This window comes from Trachemys scripta, chromosome 3 (assembly GCF_013100865.1).
Source record: "Trachemys scripta elegans isolate TJP31775 chromosome 3, CAS_Tse_1.0, whole genome shotgun sequence".
NCBI lineage: Eukaryota > Metazoa > Chordata > Testudines > Emydidae > Trachemys > Trachemys scripta.
In genome coordinates this window covers 115937051-115955537 of record NC_048300.1, presented here as the reverse complement: position 1 = coordinate 115955537, position 18487 = coordinate 115937051, and the positions used below count along the sequence as shown (strand labels likewise).

General features: G+C 40.7%; 1 protein-coding gene across 1 annotated transcript in view; it reads left to right on the top strand.

Moving 5' to 3' along the window:
- SLC35F1 (solute carrier family 35 member F1) overlaps positions 1–18487 on the top strand; it is a 379360-nt gene that overhangs the window by 325362 nt on the left and 35511 nt on the right. The window contains exons 4-6 of the mRNA XM_034765797.1: positions 4345–4504; positions 8205–8361; positions 17057–17109. Coding sequence (XP_034621688.1) covers positions 4345–4504; positions 8205–8361; positions 17057–17109 — 370 coding nt within the window. The remainder of the gene's footprint in view (positions 1–4344; positions 4505–8204; positions 8362–17056; positions 17110–18487) is intronic.

Here is an 18487-nt window from a genome sequence, read left to right as displayed (position 1 = left end):
ATCAGTAGTTCAGGATCTGACCCATAAATTATTAACTAGAACAGTGCAAACCCAGCAGTCTTAATTACAGTACAGCAGCATCAGTCAGCACATAGTCAATGCATGTAATCCTTACATTGCATATTTTTTCCATGAATTATGCTGATTTTACATATGTAAATAGAGGGCAGAACAGATCGCGATTAATTAATTTAGCATGCAATTAGTGCATGTTGCCAAGCAGTTGTTCAGGTTTATTTTTGCATGGGGGAGGGGGTGCTAATGGCACTTTCTCTGTCCTTTTTTTTTTTAAATAAACCTATTTGGTAGAAGAGAAAAATGAACATAATTCCTGATTCCTGCAGACAAAATACACTGTGAAGCTGTGTATTGCTTGCTGCCTGGCTCTTTTTGTTGTTCAATTAACTGTCATGCAAAAGAGAACAAGCAAATTATGTTGATTATACTGAGCAGTTCTCACCCAGTCATCATACTTCCCTAAAATCTCCCTGTCTTTCAATATCAAGATTTGTCACTATAAAATAAATCATTATGATTGATTTATAGAGCAGAATAGTTGTTTACTCCAATCATTAAGAAAATTGTGTATCTCTAAAAGCACAATTGTTGTTTTCCTGAATATGAAGTACTTATTGTGTTAAGATGACCTATGCCTCACTCGTGTTTCAGTTCTGGTATTTAACTTATTATTAGTAAATAAGGGTCAGTCATCAGACAGCAATTTGACTGACTACAGAATATCCCATTTGGTATAATTTTCTACATTTTGTCTCTTTGTTGCCAGTGAAATGTCTCTACATGATCAAAATTAACCCAAAGGGACACATTATCATCATTATCTTCAGGAAGTTCTAATCACCGTATGCTTTTTTTTAAACAAATAATTATCGTGAAATATGTGAAGTTGGTCCTGGGTTGATATTTGAGAAGCACATATCTTGTCATGCTAATTTTTCCATTTCCAGTATGCAATTGATTTTTTTTTTATTTTGAAATGTGCATACAATGGGAAAATTAATTTAAAATGTTATAAAGAACTACTGTACATACCATATTTCCAAGTTAAAGTGACCTGATTCTACCCAAACCCAGGGTAGAATCAGGTCAGATGTCATCAAATAAATTCTCTCTTTTTGTCATGGGAAGATGGTAAACTTGTCATCATATACGGTGCACACAATTTAAACATTCCTTGCACATGATGCTGAGGTAGAGGATGGGTTCATTTTACCTAGACCCTGCTATCCCCTTCTGTAGATTCCTCTAGTGACAATTGTGATTTAAATTATTTTGGGAGGCAGGGTACCAGACTAACCAATCCACTGATCTGTTCTGGTGTGGCAATTCTTGTATTCTTATGTTAATATGCCAGACAAAACTTTTCTAGGTGGTTGATGATTAAAAGACATTGCACTGACTCTGAGCCAGGGTTGATAACAGACATTTGAGAGAATTTTTTTCCCCCACTGGTGATAACATTTTTAACAATTACTATATTTGATCAGATTTGTGAATTGCAAACATATATCCTCTTGCTGACAGTGACATCTATTCTCCGATCTGTGCAAACAGAGTGTGCATGCAAGGACGTAACTGGAATGTATTGTAAGTCTCTGGAAAAGGGGAAAGAGAAAGCTTTAGAAATAAGGTCACTAATGTGCAGGAGTAATTGCTGATCTGTGTCAATATCAAAAGGAAAAAGTGCTGGTCAGCAAACTCCCAGTGGAGAACAGCAAGAAACAGCTGAGCTGATTCTTCCTTTCCAAACATTCATTGGATTTTCGTCCAATTACACACTCCCCTTCCTTGTGTTAGGGCTCCTCATTAGCACTGCCCTCAAGCAAATCGTGTGGTGAGAGCTTCCCCTCACAGCTGCCACCTGTCAGTGACTGGCCCTGAGGTACTGTAGAATGTGGAGAGGGATTTCTCTGCCCCCACCTCTCCTCTTCTAATTGGCAGTTCCCCTTTGGTCATTTCTAACATGACAGATCAGGAAATGCCTGTTCTCTTGTGTAAATCTGAATCCTCATGGCACATGGTACTTAGAGAAACAGTCGCACCTTCTTTTAAGCTTACTTTCCATTTTGAAACCGTAAGTAAGGAGATCAATAAAATCCTCCAGTGTCATATTCACATACCATTTTGAATTGTTAAGCTCGTGCTTGTGCTACTATTCATCCTATTACATGAATTCAGCAGCATAATACAAATAGCAAGTGCGTCCGAGCAAAGGAAACACATCTTGGCATTTTATTTTGCTTTTTTAGTCAATGTTTTTAGGCTGAAATTCTGTCCTTAATTGATTCAGTTGTAGCTGTGTATTACACCTAATATACGTTTGTAATAGAATTTGTAATTCTGCTCTTCTTCTCCCCAGTATTTTGGGGAGCAGTTTGAGCCACATATCCTTGGAGCTGTATGTAGCACTTCTGATGTTTTTCTCTTTCAAAATGCTGCTGGTACACCTTCTGAATAGGAAACCTTTGAAATTAATGTTGTTTTATTGCATGCTCTTGTTTGTGTGACTATAGAGAGAATATTTTTTGATCTAAACTAAAAAATTGGCTCTTTTACTCCTTCATCCCAAAGTGAAGCACCAATGGATGTGCTGAATGCATAGGTACCTATATTATAAGAAAACATTTTTAGCCACTTTGAAAACTATCCAGGATTCCGATCCCAGTCAGAAATTATATTTTGCTAATTCCATGAAGAGGCAACAGAAGTTTAATGGGATATAGTCATTATTTAGTAATATTTTCTAAGTGTAATGGTTACCGAGACTGAGAGAATAGAGTGCAGACACATACAGAGGCTAGGCCCATTGCTCCAATGGAAAAAAAACACCCTGCATTCCCCAAAATTTCAAAAATGAAGGGAATAACATCCAGAGAAATATACAGAATAAAACTTCCCAGTGTTTCACAGACAGTCTGCATACACTGGAGCCCTAAGTAATAAATTTCTTTAAGGATAAGCGAGATAGTGAAATACCTTGCCTTACTAGCCATATAACTTGCAATTAAACACTCAGGGAGAGATTCTGAAAAGCACAAAGTGGGATTCAGCACCAGCTCCCACTGAAGTTTAATGGCACATGGGTGCTAAACTTCACTTCATGTCTTTCAAAATCTTTGGTTTTGCCTACACTTGAAAGTTGGATCTGCATTGCTACGTTGGTGAGGTGTGGGTTAAAACCATATCCCACATCAATGTTGCGATGCCAATAGATCCCACCCTGACCCCCAGTGTAGACACAGCCAGGTCACAGAAAGAATGCTTCCATCAACATAGCTAAAATTGTTCAGGGATGGTGTTCCTCTGATGCGGGGCGGGGAACTTCTATTAGTGGAACTGTGCTGGCATAGCTATGCTGGTATGGTCTCCATAGTGTAGACATACTTTTACCTTTTCATTTTACTGATTAACTGTACTGTGAACCACTGTTTTTATGGAAGCAGAAAACCCATCATGTAAGTCGAACAACCAGTTTCACATGAAGTCCATTATACTTTCTCCTAAAAATATTCAAAAGCAGCTAAGTGATTTAGGAGCTTAAGTCCCATTTTCAAAAGTTACTTAAGCATTAAGGAGTAAATTAATGGGATTTAAGCTTCTATATGACTAAGGCCCAGATTCTCAAAGGGATTTGGATACATAACTCCCATTGGTTAAGGGAGTTAAACACCTGAGTCCCTTTGAGGATCTCGGCCTAAATCACTCTTGAAAATGGAACTTAGGCTTCTAAGTTACTTAGGCACTTTCAAATATTTTGATCAAAGTCTTTGGCTTTCAATGGCATGCTGGTAGATCTTTTACAAATATTTGATCTGATTTTCTTAGCTGGTGGGTCTCTGAAAATCAGGCCAATTCATGATTAATTCTTACAAGACCCCTTTGAAAGAGGTACTATCCAGATTTTATGGATGAGAAAACTGATATGCATTAATGGTCTAATTTTTTTTTCTTTAGATGAGCTCAGAGCTTGATTTTTCAAGTGCTCATCATCCATAATAAGGGCCAGGTTTTCAAAAGTGCTCAGCTCTCACTGTGACACTTGTACCCAGATTTTCAAAATGTGGCCCAAATTGTGGATGATGAACACTACCGACAATCTGGCCTTGGATGATCTAACCAAGGTCACATAGTGAGTCAGTGGCACAGCTGGGAATCAAATGCAGTGGCTCCCTGTCTTGTGTTTTAACCACTAGATCACATTGTTTCTGGTAAGCAAAACTATCAGTAAATAGTCCTCTGTTCTGCTCCTTTAATCGTTAATGGGTTAGTGTTTTTAGAGTAACCTGTGCAGCAATGCTTTTTTGTTGTTGTTCTCCTCCTTGACAGCTCCTAGATTGTTTTGTTATCCCAGTGGTGATATTACTGTCCTGGTTCTTCCTGCTGGTCCGATACAAGGCAGTTCATTTCATTGGAATTGTGGTCTGCATTCTGGGCATGGGCTGTATGGCAGGAGCAGACGTCCTTGTCGGGAGACAACAAGGAGCAGGTGAGTCTTTGGATACATTTGTGTGATTTCATTCAGGGAAAGCTATGTAACTCTGAGGTGATCCAAGAGGGTAGGAAGGGGGCAAAGAAGGGAAAGGCCCCAAGAGATCATGTGTGGGTTTAAATGTGTTTCTGAGTTTTCAACCATCTCCGTGGCTCAACATCCATTCATTGAGGGAAGGAGCCATAGAATAAAATGACCCCAACTAATGAGGGTCAGTGCCACTTAGGGAGATGACTTGAAACACTTTTACTTCAAGCCTCAGCAGCAATCTTGCTCAGCTTTTGGCTGCATCTTTGAGCTACAGCCCCCTATTCTCTCTCAGCCCCTCCAGTCTGTTTTCTCAGTGCTGTTCCCTTTTACTCACTTTCTGCACACAGCCTACTTCACTGGTCACATACTCAGACACATCCAACCCACAAATTAACAATCTCCATCGTGTGCTGCACCAAATCTGAAATAAAGGTTAATTGTGGAGATGCCTGCATCATACCTGAAATAACTTGTTTATATGTAAAACACGCTTTTTTTTTTTTGGATTATATGAATAATGTGTGTTTAGCCACAATTACAGCACACTGATGGCAATATGGAAGGGGCTACATTTTATCAATCAATATCTTCTGTCACATTGATTTTTCTAGTGCTAGCCCAACTGATGTGGGAAGAGAACAAGTTCTTTTCAAAAATTGGCAGTTGGATGCCGTTTTCATTCTAAATTATAAGTATTGAATTTTGAGCTGAGCATAATGCACTGGGGTTTTAAAGTCAGTGTTCTGAATACAAATGTAAGTGCAGGGGAAACTGCACTTGCCAAGATGCTACAGAACAAAAACTGAGCAGGTTTATAGAGAGCAGCCCAGCCCGTGTTGTCCCATCACTTACTCTTTTCCTGTCCTGAAGACTTTCACTTCATCTCCCTACCCAAGAAGCAACTCTGTCCCAGTTACAAAAGAGAAGATCTGCTCTGTCCCATGAATCAGCAAATCAGAGCTGCATTGAGAAAAATTCTACACAAAAAATAAAACTACATTCAGAAAACAGCAGCGTTGCCTACACTCAAAAGTCAGGAAAGGCCAAAGTTAAGGTTGCATGGACATGTGTGTGATGCATTGTAAGCTTAGTTACAAGATCATAGCCTGTTTCTCAGTCAATACAATACAATATCATACAGTGCTTCAACACCCTTACAGAAACACCTATAGTGTCTTGCAATTTTTTTCATTCCTTTACAGTTTTCATTGTCATAATGATCCAGTATATCTTTAATGACTTAAATATTTTGGCTCAGATGCACCAGAGCAGGGCTCCCGTCGGTGCTCCTTAAAAATTTCTCAAGAGATAGTCCTCAACTGCTGTACACTTTGGGATGCAATCCCGGCCCGATAGAAGTCTATGGCAAAACACCCGTTGACATCAGCAAGGTCAGGATTTCACCCTCAGGCCCCAAAGGAAACATCCTAGCTACCAATTCACCTGCTCCTCACTGGGTGGATGCACTGTGGATCACTGGGAACTTGCGGGTCTGTGGACCAGGGTGGAGAGGGCATGCGGAGATTCAGGGGCCAGTGAAGCAGCTGTGGAAAAGGGCAGGGAGGAGAGAGAACCATACACAAAAGGAGTCTGTCCAGTGGAGTTCTAAACAACTTAGGAATGTACTAAAAGATCTGCCCCTTAGGTAAAGGAGCCAGGGACCAGGGGTTCTATCCTTTGCTCCTTAGCAGGTGTGCAGCTATGGAGATTGCTGTTCAGGAAACTTGGAGACAGAAGCCTGGAGGAATGTGAGGAAACTTGGAAATTGAAACTAGATATGTGTGGAATCCATCACGTGCCCTTCCCCCCTAGCAACTTTAATTAGTTCACTTGATTTCACTTGTTCTATTTAGGGAAAGAAAAAGTTAGAGACAATCCCATACTAACTAGAGTAAGCCATTAGATTGAGGTAGTCACTTGGCAGGTTACTGGCAAGAAGCAGGTATTTTTGTCATATTCATTGGTAATATACAGATAAGGCTACTAGGTATTTTGATCCCAGAACATTCTGTACTCGCACTATTGCCTGCTTCTAATGTAGACCTGAACCTGAAGGACTGTCTGTATCTGTGTTTATTGGTATGCAAGAAGAAGAAATTCAACCACAAGCATCTGCCTTTCATGCCAAGTATCACAGCTCTTTTAAAATTGTAAAATGGCTTTATTAAAATTCAGGGAATAACTTCTATGTTCCGTGTCCCCTTTAATGAAGTAAAATGTATGAGCTGGTTCTATTTATGTAACGTGGTCAAGACAGACTCTAAATAAATAAATAAATGCTGGTGGTGAAATAAAAGGCTTCAGGAGGCTCTTCACTAAAAAGTGCTGTGCTGTTTATAGGATATTTTCCTTGGCTAGGCAAACAAAAGAAGGGGATGAACCAGAAACAATTACACTTTTATTATTTCTCAATACATCCCTTCTCCTCTTGTGCACAAACTGTTTATGTTCAAGGGCAGTGAATTTATACAGTTACAGGACATACCTAATATCACCGTAGCATAGTCTCTCATAAAGATATTTATTATGTTAACAGTCCCCCAAAATGTGCTAGGCGTAAGCTGAATGAGAAATTGTGTATATAACAATATAAGGTTTGATCCTACAAAGACTTAGGCACTTCTGGGTCATTGAACTCATGTGAGTAAAGTTACCCAGCTGCCTAAGGGCTTGTCTACATGGCGGGGTAATGCACTCTACAGGTGTGTGATTTCTAAAGCGTTCTAAAGTGTTGCATGTCAATTGGTCCGTATAGACTCTGCTGGCATGAACTAGAAGTTCCTTAGTGCACTATAACATAGTGCTGTTTCATACTATAATACTAATGAAAAATATTTCAAAATGAAAAGTCATTCCAAATGAAAAATCAAAATGTGGTGTTCCAAAAGTGTGGAAATGGGATGTTTTGACATTGTTGGGACTGTTTTCCTCTCCATTTTCTTCCAAAATGAAATTCTGGCAAAATCTACCCTATTTTGCAAAGCATTTCATTGTTGACAGAACTGCATATTTTGATGGAACACGGTTCTTTTGAATCTCTTCAACCTAATTTAGTCAGTAGTCCTAATGAAATAACTGGGATTAGTCACATGCTTAAAGTTAATCACGCTCATAAGTCTTTGCAGGATCAGTGCCTAAGTTTTCTGGAATAGTTGGAACTTGAATAAACCTACCCGAAAGCTCTCTGCTAAAATAACAATAAAAGCCTCCAAGATTTAAGGCGGTTTCGAACGCTCTTTGAGACTGCCAGTACTTCAGTGGCAATGCACTGCTATGTTTTTCCCTGTGTGCGGTACATTAGATAGCACTACAGTCATTAAATACAGTGTAAAAATCTCCATCATCACTGCTCTATACTTCACACCAAAAAACAAAAAAGCTTAGTCTCTGAAATGCGCTATTTTTCTCCTGAGCTTTCCAAAGTCATCTTCTCCTCCAGTTTATCTCCTTCACAAAACAATTAAATCTCTCCCTCTGTCTCTGCTAGGTTTCCTTTACATTTTGAATGCAAATGGGCAAACAACAGTATATTTGCATGCAGGTTGTTTACACAGATGTGGGCTATTTGGCTAGGTTTCGAGTCTGTGGGGAAGAGCTTGCAATAGTTCTAGGCAAATGATCACTATTTTGAAGCCTCCTGTGTTTTTTCTCCTGTGTTTATTCCTAGGTGAAAATAAGCTGATAGGGGATCTCTTAGTACTAGGTGGAGCAACACTCTACGGCATCTCCAATGCTTGTGAGGAGTACATTGTCCGAAACATGAGTCGGGTGGAGTTCTTGGGCATGATTGGGCTGTTTGGCTCCTTCTTCAGTGGAATTCAGCTGTAAGTGAGAGGGTTTGCGGTTTGAGCCTATTGAAACTAATTCACCAGTTAGCTTTTTCTTAGTTTCGTTCTCCTTTCTTCTTATCCAGACATTTACTGTGGAGAGTAGACTGTTTAAATTCTTGTGTTTTAAGTCTTTACTTGGTCAGTTTTAATATTTCCCGTCAGGTCAGTACATTTCAGCAAGGATCTAAATAATTATCTAAATTTGCACCGAGGCACTACAGTGAATTGTGTTCTAGAAGTACCAAATGTAGACTCAGATGTAAAAAATTGTATCCAGCTATTTGTTATTTCAAGACAAATGGCAGTTTAGCATCTTGAACTGTATTAGGAATGATACAGGCCACACCTATCTCTAATTGTGATTCATGTTTATAAAAAGTCACCTAGAATTATAAGCAGATGGAAGCACTGACGCTGCCAGAAGGTATTTCATTAATAGTTTTACTCCATGTAAATGATTTATGATATTTAGAAAGATATGAAAGGAAACACAGAAACAGTTACTTTGCTGTGATAACATAGAAAGGGCCAAATGTTCAAAAGCATGGCTCATGCAGGCACACCCATTGCACCTATAAAGCCCACATATATTCACACAAATGAGTAGTGATCTGCGCAAGTGTCCATTTTGCACTCCAGATCCAGACTTTGTAGCAGGAGGGTAGGCACCAGCCTTTGAAAATGTGGCTGGTAAAGGAAAATACCACTCCAAACCATCACTAGGTAATATTGCTAAATTTTATGCAGATCTGATTATTGTGGTGCCCAAAATAACTTGCAATTATTAATCAAAACTGGTGGTTTATCTGCACAGATGAACTGTTCAGCCTCCAAAAATAGAGAATGATCAGCAATAAATCTCTATTGAGTCCCACTGGACCAACTACATTTGTTTAGTAGACTAGTTTATTATTTTTGTATACCCATTGTTGTGGCATCTGGGCACATGACTTAAATGTTTTAAATTAACTGCTCGCTGCACAAGTAAACTGCATAAAGGAAATAAGAACTGGTAAAACTGTTTGATTTGCTTGGGGAGAATCATTTTTATTGCCTTGGTATACATGGTCAACAATAGGTAATGATATAGAAGACAGTCAATGTGGAGTCTTACTAAGTGTATGTCAACTTGGACACATCTAGGAAGCAGTGTTGCCTGAAGGAGACAGTACAGGGCTGTGACTCAGGAGAGTGAGGTTCTGGTCCCAGCTCTGCTGCTGACCTTTGGGAGTTCACTTCATAACTGTACCTCAGTTTTCCCATTTGTAAAATGGGGGTACTGATACTGTGACCTCCTTTATAAATTGCTTTAAAACCTATGGATGAAAAATACTATATATTATATTAAAATAATAATTCAATCTACCATTTGAGTTTTCTGCATTAAATTTATAGAAGCATAGCTTGAAAAGCTGTGGGTGATTATTAGCTATTTCAGTGCAATGAGGATCTAAAATAGATGGGAACAGTCTGGAGAAGGAATCTGTGTTGGAAATTAGACAATTGCCCAGCACGTCAGCAGCAGCATCTATTTTGGTGGCATTCATGGGTGCTGGGATAGAAATTAATGGATGCTAATCTGGACATTATAATGAGGAAACATAAAACATAGATTGAAAAATGAAGCATCTACTACAAAACCCAGTGTGAGGAAGAGTGAGTTTGATAGTAAAACTGCAATATTTCATTTCCTTTTAGCTTACTCTTGTCTGGAGAGTTGCATCCTGAGGAGGGGGGTAGGGGAAGGAAGAAGAAATTGTATTTGTTTGCTGTTGATATATTGTAAATCTAATGCTATGCATAAAATAATGAGATAATTTTATCTGTAAAAGAATGGAATTATATGTGCCTTTGTATGCATGAGACTTAAGTCTCTGTTTACGGGTTGTCCCCCAGGATTGTCTTGAAAACAAAATGTTGCAACTCAGGAGGTTAACCTGCTGAGCAAAATTTTAAATGAAGTTAAATTTAAGAACTTTGCTGCAAGGCCCCAGGTCAGGAAAAGGCAATACAGAAGAAGTACATGGCAGTAAATTATGTTCTGTGGAACAACACTCCATTACGTTGTATCTCCCCGTCATTTACCATGTAGTTGTTATAGATCATGAACAGTCCTCTCCTCACCAGCTAACTTCCTCTTCTGGTTTTGACACCTAGCTCTCCCTCTTCCTCTCTTCATTGTCTCCCACCCTCATCCTCTACACTTCAACTTCCAGAGTACTGGGTCACTTAGCCTCTTGTCTCCCTACCCTCACCTCCTTGTTTGCTCTGCAGCTTTGAGGCACCATTTGCTTCTTCAACAATCATTAACTTGCCTTATTCTATGTATGCTGTCCTCTATACGTGGGATACCCTTCCTGAGCTAGTCCACAAAACCACAGCCTTCTCCTTATTGAAACCCCTCCTGGAGACACACCTCTACTGCAATGGTTAAAAGTAGAATAATTTATCTCTCTTTCTTTAAATATTGCTTGCTTGCTTGAAGATTATAATATGGTCTGTTCTGGGGGGCTCTGTGCTGAGCCAAGTGGCCTGCTAGGCTAGGCTGAGAGCTTATTAATGAGGCTCTAGCCTGCGATCTCTTGATCCCTAACCTCTTTAGGATATGTTGACAAGGGGGCGGGGCTAACTCAGGTAGAATAAGGGTTTAAAAAGCCAGCTCCACAGCAACCAGAGAAGCTAGCGAACAGGGAAGTTTTGTGAGGGAGTTTGAAAGACATTCCTTCCAGGTCCAGCTCTCAAGCAGAGAGAGTTCCATGACAGAGTGAGATACCAAGGCTAGGTGGGGAGAGTTCAGCAGCAGGGAGAGGTGGCTATAACATAACTACTGAAGAGTGCCAGAAAAGCCTTCTAGAAAAAAAACACACAGAAGGTAAGGGAGAAAGGGGAATGAGTATGGGGAAGGGAGGGTGGAGAGAGAGACACCTAGCAAACATACTCTAAACTTAGGCCAATAACTCCACCCCAAAAAAACCCCCAAACCACTCCTGCAAAAGTAAAAAGAATGCAGGCAGAAGTCCATCACAGAGTGGGTGTTCTCCAGTTTATTGCACTGAATGCAGCATGGGCAGGTGGTGTATATGTGCATTTGATGCAAGAAATTCATGGCCAAAGAGACACAGTATGAGCTCTTGAGGCTAGAGTGGCGGAACTGAAGGAGCTAAGGAAGACAGAGAGGTACATAGAAGGGAGTTTCAGGAAACACACTAGAGCATCCCACCCCCAGTTTGACAGCGTCTGTGCTGTTCAGGAGGATGAAAATCTCAGGAAAGGGAGAATATCAAGCTAGGGAAGTGATTCTATAGTTGGAATGTCCTTCTAGAGGACATCATGATTTCCTTCTGGGGAGGGAACCCCAGTTATTAGGAAGAGCCAGGTAATAGTGATGGGAGATTTGCTTATTATAAATATATATATTTGTGTTTATGATGATCAGGAGAACCGCATGGTGAATTGCCTTCTGGATGCAAAGGTTGCAGATCTCATGAGACATCTAGGCAGATTTATGTGCAGTGCTGGGGAGGAGCTGATGGTCATGGTACATGTAAGTACCAGTGACACAAGGAAAAGTAAAAGAGAGCTCCTGGATGACCAATTTAGGCTGCTAGGTTAGAGATTAAGTCTAAGACCTCCATGGTAGTGTTTTCTGAAATACTCCAGTTCCGTGCACAGGGCCAGAAAGACAGGTGGAACTGTGGGGTCTCAAAGTGTGGATGATATAATGGTTTTGAGAGGAGGGTTTTAGGTTTATTAGGAACTGGGGAACCTTTTGGGAAAGTGGGAGCCTATATAGGAAAGATGGGCTCCACCTAAAGCAAAATGGAACTAGCCTGCTGGCATGTAAAATAAAATTATTGTAGAAGATTTTTTAAAATTAAGGGCTGGAGAAAAGCTGACAGGTATGATGGAGTGCACAATTCAGGTGGAGACATCCCTTAGGGAAGAGTGTATTAAAGGGGAAACTCTATATCCTAGTAAAGAGGATAAGAAAAAAGTTGATAAAATACAGGTAGGAACTAATGAGGAACAGTCAACCAAAGGAGTCTTATTTGAATATAACACACAAAGGCAAGCAACTGATTACTGGCAAAACATACAAGTGTTTATATACAAATGCTAGACAGATGAACAGTAGTGCCTGGCATTAAATGAGGATATTGATATAATAAGGCACAGCAGAAACTTGTTAGAATGATGATAATCAACAGGACATGGTAATATCAGGGATCAAAATATATCGGAGTGATAGAGTATGTTGCACTGGTGGGGGAGTGGCACTGTATGTGAAAGAAAGCATGGAGTCAAATAAAGTAAAAATCTTAAATGAATCAAACTGTACTATAGAATCTCTATGGATAGAAATTCCATACTTGAACAATAAGACTATTGCAGTAGGAATATACTACCAACCACCTGACCAGGATGGTGACAGTAATTGTGAAATGCTCAAGGAGATTACAGACAGAATACATAATAATAATAATGATGGATTTCAACTATCCTCATATTGGCTGGGTATATGTCACCTCAGGAAGGGATGTAGAGATAAAACTTTTGGACAACATTAATGACTGCTTCTTGGAGAGCTTGTCCTGGAACCCACAAGGGGAGAGGCAATTTTTGATTTAGTCCTGAGCCGAGCACACGATTTGGTCTAAGAGGTGAATATAGCTGAATGGTTCAATAATAACGACCATGGTGTAATTAAATTGAATATCCTTGCAGGGGGGAAAATGCCAAAGACACACACCATTGTAGAATTTAACTTCAAAAACGAGAGTTATGCAAAAATGAGGAAGCTAGCTAAACAGAAAGTAAAAGCAACAGTCACAAGAGTGAAATGCCTGCAAACTGCACAGAAACTCTGTAAAAATACCATAATAACTCTGGCATGTCAGGTGTAAAAGTGTAATAAACCAGACCAAGAAAGAATTTGAAAGAGCAAATACCAAAAGACACAAAAACTAACAGCAAATTTTTTTAAGTACATAAGAAGCAGGAAGCTGCCAAACAGTCTGTGGGCCCATTGGACTATCAATGTGCTGCTAATGGAGCACTCAAGAAAGACAAGGCCATTGAGGAGAAACTAAGTGAATTCTTTGCATCAGTCTTCACTGCAGAGGATGAGGGAAATTCCTGCACTTGAGCTGTTTTTTTATTTATTGGTGGGGGGGGTGACAAATCTGAGGGACTGTCCCACATTGATGTGTCAAATAGAGGAGGTTTTGGCACAAACTGATAAATTAAACAGTAGTGGGTCATCAGGACCAGATGGTATTCACCCAAGAGTTCTGAAGAAATTCAAATATGAAATTGCAGAACTACTAACTTAAATCAGCCTTTGTGGGTGATTGGAGGTAGCTAATGTAACACCCATTTTTTAAAAAGCTTCCAGAGGTGATTCTGGCCAGTAAGCCTAACTTCAGTACTAGGGAAAGCGGCTGATATTATAGTAAAGAACAAAATGATCAAACACACAGCTAAACATATGTTGGGGTGGAGTCAACACAGCTTTTATAAAGGGAAATCATGCTTCACCAATCTATTAGAATTCTTTGTGGGTATCAACAAATATGTGGACCAGGGTGATCCAGTAGGTGTAGTGAACTTGGACTTTCAGAAAGCCTTTGACAAGGTATCTCACCAACGGCTCTTAAGAAAACTAAGCAGTCATGGGATAAGAGGTAAGGTCCTCTCATGGATTAGTAACTGGTTAAAAGATAGGAAACAAAGGATAGAAATAAATGGTTAGTTTCCCAAGGATCTGAACTGTTCATCATATTAATAAATGATCTGGGAAAGGGAGTTAACACTGAGGTGGCAAAATTTGCAGGCAATACAAAATTACTCAAGATACAGTAGTTAAGTTCAAAAGTGACTGCGAAGAGTTACAAAGGGATCTCACTAAACTGGGCAACGAAGTGGCAGATGTAATTCACTATTAATAAGTGTAAAGTTATGCACATTGGAAAACATAAATCCCAACTATACCTACAAAATGATGGGGTCTAAATTTGCTGTTACCACTCAAGAAAGATTTTGGAGTTAATGTGAATAGTTCTCTGAAAACATCTGTTCAGTGTGCAGCAGCAGTAAAACAAAAAAACAAAAAACAGAATGTTAGGAACCATTAGGAAAAGACTAGCTAATAAGCCTGAAAATAACATAATGCCACTATATAAATCTGTGGTACCCGCACACCTTCCATACAAGGAAAGGTTAAAAAGAGTGGAACTGTTCAGCTTAAGAAAGAGACAACTAAGGGAGGTATGATGAGGTGTATAAAATCATGAATGGTATAGAAAGAATGTTATTTACCCCTTCATTTAACACAAGAACTAGGGGTCACCCAGTGAAATTAATAGTGAGCAGTTTTAAAACAAACAAAGAGAAATAACAAGGAATCTGGTGGCACCTTAAAGACTAACAGATTTATTTGGGCATAAGCTTTCATGGGTAAAAACCTCACTTCTTCAGATGCATAGAGTGAAAGTTACAGATGCAGGCATTATATACTGACACATGGAGAGCAGGGAGTTACTTCACAAGTGGAGAACCAGTGTTGACAGGGCCAATTCAATCAGGGTGGATGTAGTCCACTCCCAATAATAGATGAGGAGGTGTCAATTCCAGGAGAGGAAAAGCTGCTTCTGTGAACAAATTAATAACCCACAGGGGAGGAAAAGACCTCCAGGGTAAGGATCACAGTTTAAGTGAAAGCCTCCTGACTACAATCCTCCGAGCTCCCCTTCCATGGTCCGCACCATCAAATACTTCTTCACACAATGCACAGTAATCCTGTAGAACTCGTTGCCGGGGGATGTTCTGAAGGCCAAAAGTATAATTGGGTAAAAAAAATAATTAAATAAGTCCTGGAGGATAAGTCCAACAATGCCGATTAGCCAAGATGGTCAGAGACTCAACCCCATGCTGCGGTTGTCCCTAAACTTCCAACTGCAAGAAACTGGGACTGGATGACAGGGAATGGATCACCCAAAATTGCCCTATTCTGTTCATTCCCTTTTGAAGAATCTGGCATTGGCCACTGTCAAAAGATAGGACACTGGGCTAGATGCACAATTGGTCTGACCCAGTATGGGCCATTCTTATATTCTTAAATATTTATACATTAAAAAGCTAAGTAAAAGTATTGTCATGAAAACTCTGAAGCATACATAGTGTGTCCTATCACTTGTTTGTGGGTCCTCTTTCCTTTCCCATGCATCTCTCTATTTGTTTTGTATTTTTTGGAGTGCAAGTTCTTTGGGACAGGAACCTTGCGTCCATTTGTCTTGTGCCTGATGGGTGCAGATGGAAACTAATAATAATAATAAAGAAAAGTGGTAGCAGCATATTATGCTTTCTGAAAATTGTTTCAGAATTATTTTAAGTCTCTCTGTAAATGACAGGAAAGGGGGATCTTCACTTTAAGAGGCACAAATGCATAAGAACCCTGCACAGCAGGGTTTCATCCCCAAATCACAGACCAGAGAAGGCTAGTTGAGTGGAGAACTAGCTAGGAGGAGTCCTGACCTGTAGGATCCCATCCTTAGAGCATGGGAGGCCTTATTGGCACCTCACTGTTTCCTTTTACTCCCCCATCTGTCCGTATCCATCTCTTGTCTTTTGTCTCTATAAGTTCTTTGAGGCAGGGACTGCTTTTTTGTTCCGTGTCTGTGCCAAGCACAATGGGGTCTTCGTCCATAGCAGGGACCAATATGCGCTACAATAACACAAACAATAAGGGTCTTAGTGTTAATGGGTTTTTAACATTCAGTTAACCTTGAAACTAAATCCTGAACTTGACTCCTTCAGTTTGGCCCACCCTTAGTTTTGTTTCTCGAGTTTTATTGCTATGATTACTTGGTTTCTCTCTTAATGTTTGACAAATCGTAGCGCTGGATGTTTTCCCCAAGACCATGCTATGAAATCTGCCACCTTAAGTCTGTGATTTACTCATCACTGTATTTATTCTACAGTGCAGAGGAGCTTTGAAGGGTGTATAACTCATGCCAATACACAGGGCCAGCTCTAACTTTTTTGCTGCCCCAAGCAGCAAAAAAAAGCACTGCGCCACGCCGCCAGAACCCCATCCCTGAGCACCGCACCGCGCGCCGCCCCCCCCCCCCGCGCTGCGCCCCCCCGCCCCCCCCCCCCCGCCCCGCCCTCCGCCGCCCCCCCCGCCGAGCACCACACTGCTGGAGCGAACCCCCCCCCCGCAGAATGCCGCACGGCGCTGCCCCCTGCCACTCCAAGATTGGCCGCCCCTTACCAGGTGCCGCCCCAAGCATGTGCTTGGTTGCCTGGTGCCTGGAGCCGGCCCTGCAATACATTATCAATCTTTAACGTTCAAGAGCTTTAGGAATATTAAGTCCCAAAGGGCAGGCTAGTATGAAAGTGAGGGGGGTGGGCAGCTCTGGATTAACAGCCAGAGATCTGAAGATAAAACAGGGCAAATCACATGCTATCAAGTCTGATTACTGCACCAAAGATCTTTCCAACACACAGATATAGGGATAAAACCAAAGTGGGTTAACTAGGTCCGACTGCATTTGGTTTGTATAGCTGTTTCCAGAGTCTGTTGTTATAAGGCTATTCATTTTGTGTTGTCCACCATATGAATTGCATGAGCGGAAGTAATTTAAGTTCTGTTCCTTCCCATCAAACTTTGCCTTCTTTTCTTTTCCAGTGCAATAATGGAACACAAGGAGTTGTTAAAAGTTCCCTGGGATTGGCAAATAGGTAAGAAGATAATTCACTTCTTTGAAGACTGTTGCTGAAGAAAGCAACAAGAGGAATAATGCTTAGGGAGGAGTGTGGGAGGGTGAAAGGAGGCAAGGTTTGCTATGTTCATGCATGCTACTGTCAAAGGTTGGAACTGCATGCCTCAGAACCTTTTGAAATGATCTATGCCCCCACTCCTCCCACTGCCATTTTATATATTCCCTGCACCATTAGGTTAGGCAGAGAAGAACCATGTGAATGTCATGAGTAGATCATTCTGGCAGCAGAGTGACTTAACCAATAACAGGCTTCTCGTTCCAAGATTCAGTGCAGCGCTGAGACAAATAACCAGAGTGGTTGTTAAAAACCAGCATTTTACACTCAATGCAAAGGAAAGAAAACAGAACTTAACAAAAAACTATAAAAGAAAATTGCCTGCACTGGATTTTGCAGGTCCATAAAACCTTTTCGGAGGGGAGCATTTCTGCATGCAAATAGTTAATTGCTCTCCAAGTGAACTTGGTGAGTTTTAGCAGATATGTATTTCAAGTAAGTTTTTGGTAGCATCATGCACAATGACTATACTGCATATTAAGCAGGGGGTGGGGGCACCATTGTCTGGCTTGTTGGAGGAAGGCATGTACCTCACTAAAGGGCTAGAGAGGCATGGAGTGACTTTTACAGATGCTGCAGAGCAGGTCAATGTGGGAACACTGACCCATCCCTCCCCACAGGTGACCAGAAGAGAAGGGATACTATAGAGGTCCATGCCAGTCAGAAAAAGCCCTCTTTTATTTGGACCAGATAAAATGGATTGGTAAAAGATTTAGAGGGGGTATTTGTTTTAAGGAGCAGAAACATGGCGGGGGGCGGGGTTCAGGGTTCTTATGACTGCACAGCAGGGAGCCAACTCCCCCTCCTTAGTAGCCCCATCCAACCCTCATTCGAGGAGGGGGGATGGCAAGGTCCCAACAGCAGGTTGGCTGGGGTCCAGGGTGGGTAAGGGGGAGGGCTGTTGGAAGCCCCCCAGGTATGTATAACAACCTGCACTGTATACATTTATCTGCCAACTACTCCCAGACAGTTAAGAATAAAGTTGTGGCCTAATTAAACCACATCCAGTGCCTCCTGTCCTTCCAGCATAGCTGGACGATGAAATTCGTACAGTGATTCACTTTGCACACTGGGTGGCTTATTCCCTTTTCAAGTTGGAAAATGATTTTGAGTCTAAGATTCTGTTCTGATAACTCAAGCAAATTATTTCCCCTCTTTAAAAAAATCAACATTTAGGGACAGATAGTTCCACAGTTGGCATCTGTGACAATAGAAGCATTTAATCAAATGCTGATAACACACAATACCGCATTCTGTGCAAGAGGTTGAAATACTGAGCAGG